Source organism: Octodon degus, unplaced genomic scaffold (genome assembly GCF_000260255.1).
Source record: "Octodon degus isolate 3935 unplaced genomic scaffold, OctDeg1.0 scaffold00026, whole genome shotgun sequence".
Taxonomy (NCBI): domain Eukaryota; kingdom Metazoa; phylum Chordata; class Mammalia; order Rodentia; family Octodontidae; genus Octodon; species Octodon degus.
Window position 1 is genome coordinate 8,287,947 of NW_004524602.1, and position 9,228 is coordinate 8,297,174.

The 9,228-nt window shown below is 53.0% G+C and overlaps 1 protein-coding gene across 1 annotated transcript in view; it reads left to right on the top strand.

Annotated features, from left to right (window-relative positions):
- LOC111816074 (translation initiation factor IF-2-like) overlaps window positions 1-3,046 on the top strand; it is a 3,293-nt gene extending 247 nt beyond the window's left edge. Inside the window, exons 2-4 of the mRNA XM_023712637.1 lie at window positions 1-360; window positions 2,521-2,570; window positions 2,671-3,046. Of these exons, the coding sequence (XP_023568405.1) occupies window positions 1-360; window positions 2,521-2,570; window positions 2,671-2,839 (579 nt within the window). The 3' untranslated portion in view covers window positions 2,840-3,046. The remainder of the gene's footprint in view (window positions 361-2,520; window positions 2,571-2,670) is intronic.
- Window positions 3,047-9,228: the final 6,182 nt, after the last annotated feature.

Consider the following 9,228-nt stretch of genomic DNA (forward strand, 5'->3'; position numbering starts at 1 on the left):
AGCTGCGCGGCCGAGGAGGGCGGAGACGCGGGGGTGGCCGGGGGCCGCGCGGGGCAAGTCCGCAACCAGCCCGGGCAGGGAGGAGAGCGGTCAGGGCCGCCCCCAAGGCCCCAGGCGCCGGCCCTGGGCCGAGGGGATCTCCATGGTGGCCGCCGCCCCGGGCCTCGGGCCGGACCCCTCCTTCCTGCGGGCTGCGACAGGAGCGCGCCCGAGCTACGGGTCGCCGGCGGGGTCCGAAGACAGCCGCGCGCGCCTCGCCGACGGGCTCCGAGGCCTGAGGCCGCCTCCGCCTCCGCTCTCCGCCGTCCCCGGCTGGAGGAAACCCGCAGGCGATTGCCCACCGTGGCTCTGAAGTTCAGGGTGCTTTTTTGCGCAGGGCTTGGGACCCTCGCTTGGGTGGCCGCGGGGAAACGCGGCAGACTCCGGCTGGGGCAGCGCAGGAACTTGGGGCGGGCCGAAAGCGACAGAGCCGGGCCAGCCGGGGCCACGAGGGGGAGCGCGGGAGGGGAGGGGCGGGGCGGGGCGGGGCGGGCGAGCGCGCCGTGTCTCCTCCTAAGTTGTCCGGCTGACGTGCTAGCCCCGGCGAAGAAAGGTTCTGCTGCGTGCAGGTGGTGCAGCCCTGGGCTCCTCCTCGTCGCCCCCAAAGGACCCGGGAGTTGCATAGCCAGGCACGGGGGTCGAGCGAAGGCGCTGAACCGGTGGGCTACAGAGCCCACCCCACTTTGTCCCGGACATTGCACTTTATCCCACCCCGCTCTGTTCCTGATGGAGCCTCACAGCGAGAGCACCTGCAGGATCCGTTTTAGGAAGAGGGCAGTAACCTTGAGCCCCCCAAGATGTGACAGGGCGTGAGAGTCGCTGCACCAGGCTCTAAAAGGGCGTGGGAGTCCAGCCTGCCCTCCCTGGGGACGGACTAAGGGTGTGGGGAAGTAGGGAGCCCAGAGGCCAGGAAGGAAGGAAAGAGGACCGCGGCCAGACAGCAGCAGGTCTCTAGTGCTCAGCGCCTTTCTCCCATTTCTCAAGATTGTTATTAGGGCTTGAAAAGGTCATTTAACCAGCGACTGCTACAGATCTGGTGTGTGCCAAGCTTTGCTTTGTACTAGGGATCGGGCAGTAGGCTGGGCACTTCTGCCCAGAGACTCACGTTGGGCCTTGCCCAGAGGAAAGCAAACAGGAAAATAAATGATAGATGAGCCCAGCTGACTCAGTACCCCAGCAATCGCTAGGAAGCCAATGAAACAGAGTGATGGAGGCGTGGGCAAGGGGAGTAATTTAGTTTGTGTGATCAGACGGGACCTTCCTGATAGGAGACAAGAACAGAGGCTGCTATAGGAAGAGCTGATACACAGTCCCTGAGCAGAGAACAATCTGTGGTCGAGAAAGGCCAGTAGTTTGTTGTTTTGTTTTTGGGGGTTTTTTTGGCAGAAGCGGGGATTGAACTCAGACCCTTGCTCTTGCCAGGGAAACACTTATTCTCCTGAGCCATCTCCCCAGCCCCGAGAAAGGCCAATAGAGATGTAGCAGAGCCTCTCCCCCACCTACCCAGACAGCTGAGAGGTAGACTCGGCAGCAGGGAAGTCGTTAAGGCCCAGGAACCTGTGGTGAAGGGGTTTAAATTTTACTCTGCCATGAGCCCATTTGAAAAGTTTGGAGCAGTGAAGTGACAAGGTAGTATGTATGGGGTTTTTTTTTTTTTTGTTTGGTTGGTTGGTTGATTTTTTTTTTGTTGTCGTTATAATACTAGGAATCGAACTCACGATCTCAAGCTTGCCAGGCAGGTGCTATGCCTCTGAGTTATATCCCTGGCCCCATATATGTTTTTTGTTTGTTTTTGTTTTTTGTTTTTTTGCAGAACCGGGGATTGAACTCAGACCCTTGCGCTTGTCAGGGAAGTGCTTATTCTACTGAGCCATCTCCCCAGCCCCCCATATATGTTTTTTAAAAGATCACTTTGAGTTAGGTGTGGTGGCACATGCCTGTGATCCCATCTCTGGGGAGGCTGAGGCAAGAGGATCTCTATGCGTTCGAGGCCAGCCTGGACTACAGAGTGAGACCATCTCAGAAAACAGGAAAAAAAAAATGTTCATTCACAGTCACTATGTGGAAAGCAAACTATAGGAGGCAAAGAATAAAAGTAGGGAAGCCAGGCAGGAGGAGAGGCTGGCAGATCGGGACAATCAGGGTGGATGAGAGGAGGCGGAGCTCCCGGAGCAGTGGGATGCGGAAGTTACTTCCTCTCCTCTGCAGCTCAAAGAACATCTCCCTAGAGGACAAGATCCATTTACTTGGCTGCAGGACACAGGCCCGCACTCCACACTATCATATAAATTACTCAAAGCCCCCGTTAACGGCAGCAGAGGCTGCAGAGGTCCTGGAGGCCTGCGGGCCAGTGCTCCCATCTCTCCCGTTCCACAGCAGATCCCTACACAAACAGCGGGTCTTTGCCCCTTAACATAGCCAACAAAAAGCGGCCTTGAAGCAATGGCTGACAATGACATTTACTGTTCGTCTCTTCCCGAGAGAGCTGGTGGGGAAATGGGGCTGACTGGTTTTACTGTGAAGCCTCGGAGGTGTCCTGTGAGTTGCCCCAGCCAGGCTCCGTGGCCTCTGAGAGCTTAGGAGCAACCCCGACAGGGTGACCTGGGCTCTGACTCCGGCTTCCTTCTCTAGCTCCGCCGCAGCTCTCCATCACCCTGACCCGCACCCGGTTCCATGTTGGTTACCTGGGCCCAGAGAAGCTCCTGCCTCCCTCCGGATCCCTAGGGAAGCCCTCTCAGCCGCTTGCCCTACTAATCCCTGCATCATGTTCTTCCCATCCACCTTTATGAAGATGACATAAAAGCCCAGACCCAGGGGCCTCTCATTCCACTTTTCTTTTCCAAAGGAGGCACTGTAGGGAATATAAAAGAACGGAGATGTGTTTGTATGTGTGTCAACATCAAAATTAAAAGAATTAAAAGACCTGATTGGGTCAGACATTCACTACTCTCAGACCGGTTTACTTCTTCCTCCTACTGCCTGCCCTCCTCACCCCTGTTGGGTAGTGTCACTGGATGGATTTTTTTCTTTCTTGTATTTATTGATATAAATAAATAAATGGATTTTTTTTTCTTTCTTGTATTTATTTGATACAGGGTTTTGCTACACAGTTCAGACTCACGGTGAGTCCTCCTGTCTCAGCCTCCCAGTGTTGGGAAACAGGCATGTGCCACCACCCTGTTTCAGTTGCCAGCATGGCGTGCCTGGTTCCGGGGGCCAGTACAGTGTGTGGTACCAGGGATCGAACTCAGGTCCTTGCACATGCCAGGCAGGCGCTTAGACCACTGAGCTATCTCCCCAGGCTTGGATGGATGCTTGCAGGGGTAACTAGACCAAGAGCCACACACCCCAAGGGGTTCAGAACTTGGAATGAGTGGCCTCACCCCCAGGCAGGAATAAACTTCTGCCGAGCCACCCGAGGTCAGGAACTTTGGGATACTGTTTTCTTCTATATTTATCTTAGTGGCTAAATACAGAGTTCTGGGATCCGTTGGTTGCCCAATAGCCATTGGCCCATGATAGCCCATTTGGGTGCCTCCGTGTACCTGGCCTCGAAGGCTATTTCTGGGGTCAGGCTGGATGAAACAAACAGAACTGGCTATGCTTCCAAAGGCCAAAGCCAAGGATTAATTCCTTGTGCCTCTAAATAGTTCTTTGTCCTCTCCCTGGACAGAAAACCACTGAGCAAATAAAAAATAGCACAACATAACAATGAGCTAGAACCTGAGAGAAGCAGATTTGCTGGTGACAGTGATGTCACCTGGACAAAGGCAGGATGGTGGTCTCCTCTGCTCAGAACTCTGCTTCAGAGGGATTGTGGTGGCCGAAGAGAGAGTTGGCTGCACCTTTAGCTTCCTTTAGCTTCCATGGTGTGTCCCTTCTTCCAAATGGGGATGACCCAGCCTTACACGTCCGAGGTACAGAGAACACGCAAAGCGATGTTTCCAGCACCAATCAAGACACTTGCTTCTGTCCTACCACCTTCCCACACTGAAGGAAGGAGAGACCCCAGTAATGAATAGAGTCATCTTAGACTCCCTTGCCAACAGTCTAGCTGTGGCTTGGGGCAAGTCTCTTCAGCTGTATGGTGGAGTTCAGTACTGTGCTTGCAGGGCTGTGTGATGGGGCTTTGCAAGCTCCTGGGCCCCCCTGCTCCAGGAAGGTCAGAATCGTCTCTGCGCTCCCTCCCACCCTGGCAGTTCTCCTCCCTTGGAATCATTAATCCGCTCGGTAGAGGACCCTGCACCCCATCTGCATTTTCTCTGCAGAAGCTGCGTCAATCCACAGTGTACAGGAGCTGGGGAGGCCAATTAACAGGAACTCAAAAGCTCATGTCCAGATCAAGGTGCCAAAAGAATCGAGGTGTGTCAACTCTCCCTTGTAGTATCAGGACCTAACAGTTCGGGCCCAGCTTCCTAGTAATGATAACATAGTCAGGGGCATTGCTACCGGGATGGGGAAAGAAGTGGAATCCTGGGTCTTTGCCTGCTGCTCATTAGAAGCACGATTTGTGCTTTCTTCTGGGATGGCCAGGAACCTAGAAGTCACCAGCCATGACCTTTCCTTGGGCCATCAGATGCCCAATAGATAACTAAAAGAAGAAGAAAGCTTGACCTCCATCCTTTGTTGCTATAAATCCTGGGTCATATCTCCTCATATCTCTGCCCATAGATGCCAGTCACTGGAGGTTTGCAGGGACGTGCAACCACACGCAGAGGCCTCCAGGCCCTGCTCTGAAGCTGTGTCCACCTGGACTCCAGGGAAGGCAGCGCCGGCGTGCTGGAGGCCCCACTGACAGAGTCCTTTCCTGGAAGGGAAACCATCCCTCAGCCATAAAGATCTGAGAGCTGTGGCACCAGGGCTGAGACCACCATGACCAACTGGCCCCCAGGCCACCTGGAAAAGCTGGCCTCCTGCCTTTGGGGCTGAGCTGTGTGAATCCCTGAATCAAGGGAGCTCCCTCTAGCTACCTAGGCTGGATCCTTTCCTGTCTTCCCTCTAACTTTCCAGTTCAAGCTTTTTCCTGTAGATTTATGATTTTTGTTTCAGTATCCATTATTACTAAAAGTGATGTCCTGGGCTGGTGAGATGGCTCAGTGGTCTAAAGCACCTACTTAGAACAAGCTTGGCAGAGCACAGGGACCGCGGTTCAATCCCCCAGCACCACATGCCAGCCAGCCCCACCCCCTGGTGGGCTGAGCTGGCCACACACACACACACACACACACACACACACACACACACATAAATAAATAAATAAAATTTAAAAAATATTATAAAAAAATAATAAAAGCGATGTCCTAAGCTCATAGGTGATGAGCCTACGGGAAAGTGTTGAGGCAACATTGTCTGCTGGCTTCTGACTCCAGGTTCCCCGGACAGTGGCACCAGGCAGGTATCCTGGGACAGGTGCCTGAGATAATACCAACCAGCTCTGATGGACTGCTTATCTATGCTGGCATCAAAGCAACCGCTGTACATGGATTAGTGCTGTCAGTCTACACAAGTCTCTGAAGCTCATGCCAGGATCTCTCCTCGTCACTGACCGCAAGAGCTGTTGAACAGCCTGTCGGTGGGCCTTTAACTAGTGTGCGCCAGACAGTCAGGAGCACAAGCCGGGCTGTCTGATCCCTCCCCGGCCTGCTGCCACCCTCCTGTGGCTCCCTTTAGCCCCCGACCCTGTCCCCACCCAGCCTGTCCAAGCCCGGCATCCTGCTCACTTCACCTGGGCCCTGGGGCCAGTTGCTCATCGGCTGTCCTGCGCTGTGGGAGGTGCTGCCCTAGAGCCCGGGTCCGAAGCCAAGCCAAAGTGACCTCCTGGGGAGTGTCCTTAGCCTATGACATTTTGTTTGACTTGGAAGCCTCTGCTTTTTCTAATAACAGCTTGTGTCTGTCCAGCGCCTTGTAATCTTCACGGCACTCACCAATCCTCTCCCGCAAGGCCTCCTCCCAGGCCTCTTAACCACGCTAGGCCCGCCGCAATACAGGCAGGACAGGGTGTTCTGGCTCCACCGTTCGCTGGTTGTGTGACACTGGAACTGCTCGAAGCCTCAGTTTCCATATCTGTGAACTGGGGCTAATAATTGCGCCTGGCTGGAGGACTCGCGCACGCGCACGCGCACGCGCACGCGCACGCCACCTGAGCGCTGTAAGTGCCATCTGTCGTCAGCTCGACTCGCTGACCCGCCGCCCCCCCCCCCGCCCCCATCTGTGGGAAGAGACAGCAAGTCAGTTCTCGTCCTCAGTAAAGATGAGCTTAAACCACACGAACCCAACGTCCTCCTGAAGCTCCTTGTGGCATCAAGCACGCGCCCGGCATCCAGTAAGCGCCTGACCGATCCAGGTGCTGCCGTTATCCCAAACAGCAAGGCCCCCAAAGCAAGGCTTTAGAAGCCAACGCTGGAGCCGGCCACCTGCGCAGGTCCTGATGCTGGCCCTGTGGGTGTGGAGCCTGCAGCAAATGAATGGATCACGCCAGGGATCAGCCTCTCCATCTGTCAGCTGGGCCTGAGAGCCGCATCCAGAGCTGCTGAGACCGCAGTGTGGTCCGAGCCCAGGGCCACACTCACCGCACGCGCCGAGGCTGCAGGTGCTGCCTGTCCTGCTCTGAAAGCCGAGGAGCCCGACCTGGGCTGCTGTGGCCCTGGGCTCCAGGCTAGGTGGGGCTGGGGCTTGCAGGTCCCGCTGCTGCCCCCTAGCACCCAGGCGGCCCCTCCTTTTCCCTCCTCTTCCCTGGCAAGAGAACCCCATGCAGGAGATTACGGGGAAGACAGAGAGCCAGAGCAGAGCATGCTGGGATAAGGGAAAGCCTGGGAGCTCTCGGGTCACGCAGCAGGAGGAGGTCACTGATAGGTACAAGCCGCTAAATTATCTCGGTCCTGATTCAACATGGCTGAAGCCCCAAAACAACAGTTTAACTTCCCAATGACCACTTCCTCCTTCTCCCCACCCCAGGCCTGGATACCTTTCCTGCGCACACAAGGGAACCCCAGCCAGCTGCTTATGTGTCACTGAACCTGCCCCTCAAACTGCGCCCCTATCAAAAGTTCATTAAAAATCTCAGCCTTTCTGTCTCAGGTCTAAGGAATCCCCTCATCACCCGGCCATCTGTGTCCTCCGTGGCAATAAAGCACATCTGGCTGTGTTGTGCATCTGGCCGGGCCCTTTAGCAGTCATCCTGGCCTTGGCCCAGAGGCCTGGGTCGCAGCCCTGAACCAGGCCCTTTAATGTCACCCCAGAAGCAGGCCACACCACCCCCACAGAGGCCCTGGCCTTGAGGCGTTTCCATTTCTGAGAACTGATTCACCCAGAGACCAAACCAGACCAGACCAGACCAGTCTGGACAGACTCAACAGTGGGGAGAAAACAAACCGGGGGGAGAGCTGGGCAGGACCAGGGCAGGAGAGAGAGAGGCGAGGGGGGAGGGAGGAGGCGCTGCCTGCTGAGGAGCCCCATGACACAGGGGCTCCCAGCTAGTTTCTCTTCCCCAAACCCAGCTTGACCAATTCAAACTCAGATCCAGAAAAATGCTTAAGTCTGTATTTTCCCTTTCCAGTACTGGGGATTGAATATTCACATTGAGTCATATCCACAGCCTTTTAATTTTTGCTTTTTACTTTTAGACAGTGTCTCACTCAGTCATTAAATTCACCAGGCTGGGGTTGAACTTGTGATCCTCCTGCCTCAGCCTCTCAGAGTGCTGGGATTAGAGGTAACTGCCACCATGCCCAGCATAAAGTTGCCAAGTCTTTGTTTGCAGTGCTGGATAACTTGTTTTGACCTTCAAAAATGTCTTGCACAAATACCTTGATTTGGCTTTGAGGTTTGGGGGGAGTTGTTTTGTTTTTGTTTTTGTTGTTGTTGTTGTTGTTTGCTTGATGTTTTGAGAAAGAGTCTTGCTAGTAGCTCTGGCTGGCCTTGAACACACTGTATAGCCCAGCTTGGCCTCAACCCTGCTGAAATCTTTCTGCTTCAGCCTCCAGAGTGCTAAGCAGAGTAGTTCTAAAAATAATTTTTAACCTGTTTGAAACAGTTTCATTGCTGTTTTATCTTTTTTCTTATTAAAATGAATTTCTAAAAATTTTTTAAATAAAAATAAAAATAATTTTTAAAATGGAAGTCAAACCACATAAACAGTTTTGCACTTTTCCCACTTAATGTAAAGTCATGGCTTTTTCTAACACTACCAAAGATTCTGCTATGAAAATTCACAATGGCTGAATTTATCAGAATGGATTCCTCGCCATTTCTGCAGCCATGTCCTGATTGCTGAATATTCAAGATGTTCACAACATTTTCACTACACAAATACTGCCATAAATACCTTTATACTTGTGTTTTTGCCTCTATCTTTAGTTATATTGTAATCATGAATATCTGTTAATGGAATTGCAAGTTCAAAGGACTTGAAATTTTTTAAAGACATAGGATCAAGGGCCAGGGACATGGCTCAGTAGAATAAGCGCTTCCTTGGCAAGCGGAAGGGTCTGAGTTCAATCCCCGGTTCCGCAAAAAATAAAAATAAATAAATAAATAAATAAAATAAAAAAATAAAGACATAGGATCTATGTTGCCCACATTGGCATCAAACTCCTAGACTCTAGAGATCTTCCTGCCTCAGCCTCCTGAGTAACCGAGACTGCAGGTGCATACCACTGTACCTAGCTTGAATATTTTCAAATAGATAACTAGTCCCGCCCTTACCATGGTGTTACTCTTCACTGTTCCGGTTGCTCCAGTTGGTTCCAGTTGCTCATGGTCAACTACGGCCTAAAAATACCAATACTTGGATTTGATTCTTTTAAGAGAAAGACCACCTTCGCATAACTTTTACTGTATCATTGTAATTGTATTTTGTCATTAGCCGTCCACCTCACATTATGACTCATCTATAAATTACACCTTGTCAGAGGTGTGTACATATATGAGAATAAATAAACTATGATGGCTTCAGTCCCAAGCACCGTCTGGGGCACTTTCTGGGGGTCTTGAGACCCACCCATCGGGGCGAGGCTGTTCACAGGCGCAGGCCTGCTCCATCTGCGTGGCTTAGGCTCCTCCCAGCAGGGCATGGGGAGGTGCAGCTGCTGGGCTGGAGCCCGGTGAGGGGGTGAGGAGTGTCTCCCGCTGCAGAGGAAGAAAGCTGGGTGGAAAGTCTCACCTAAGTAGGTCAGGCTGCCCTACCTACTG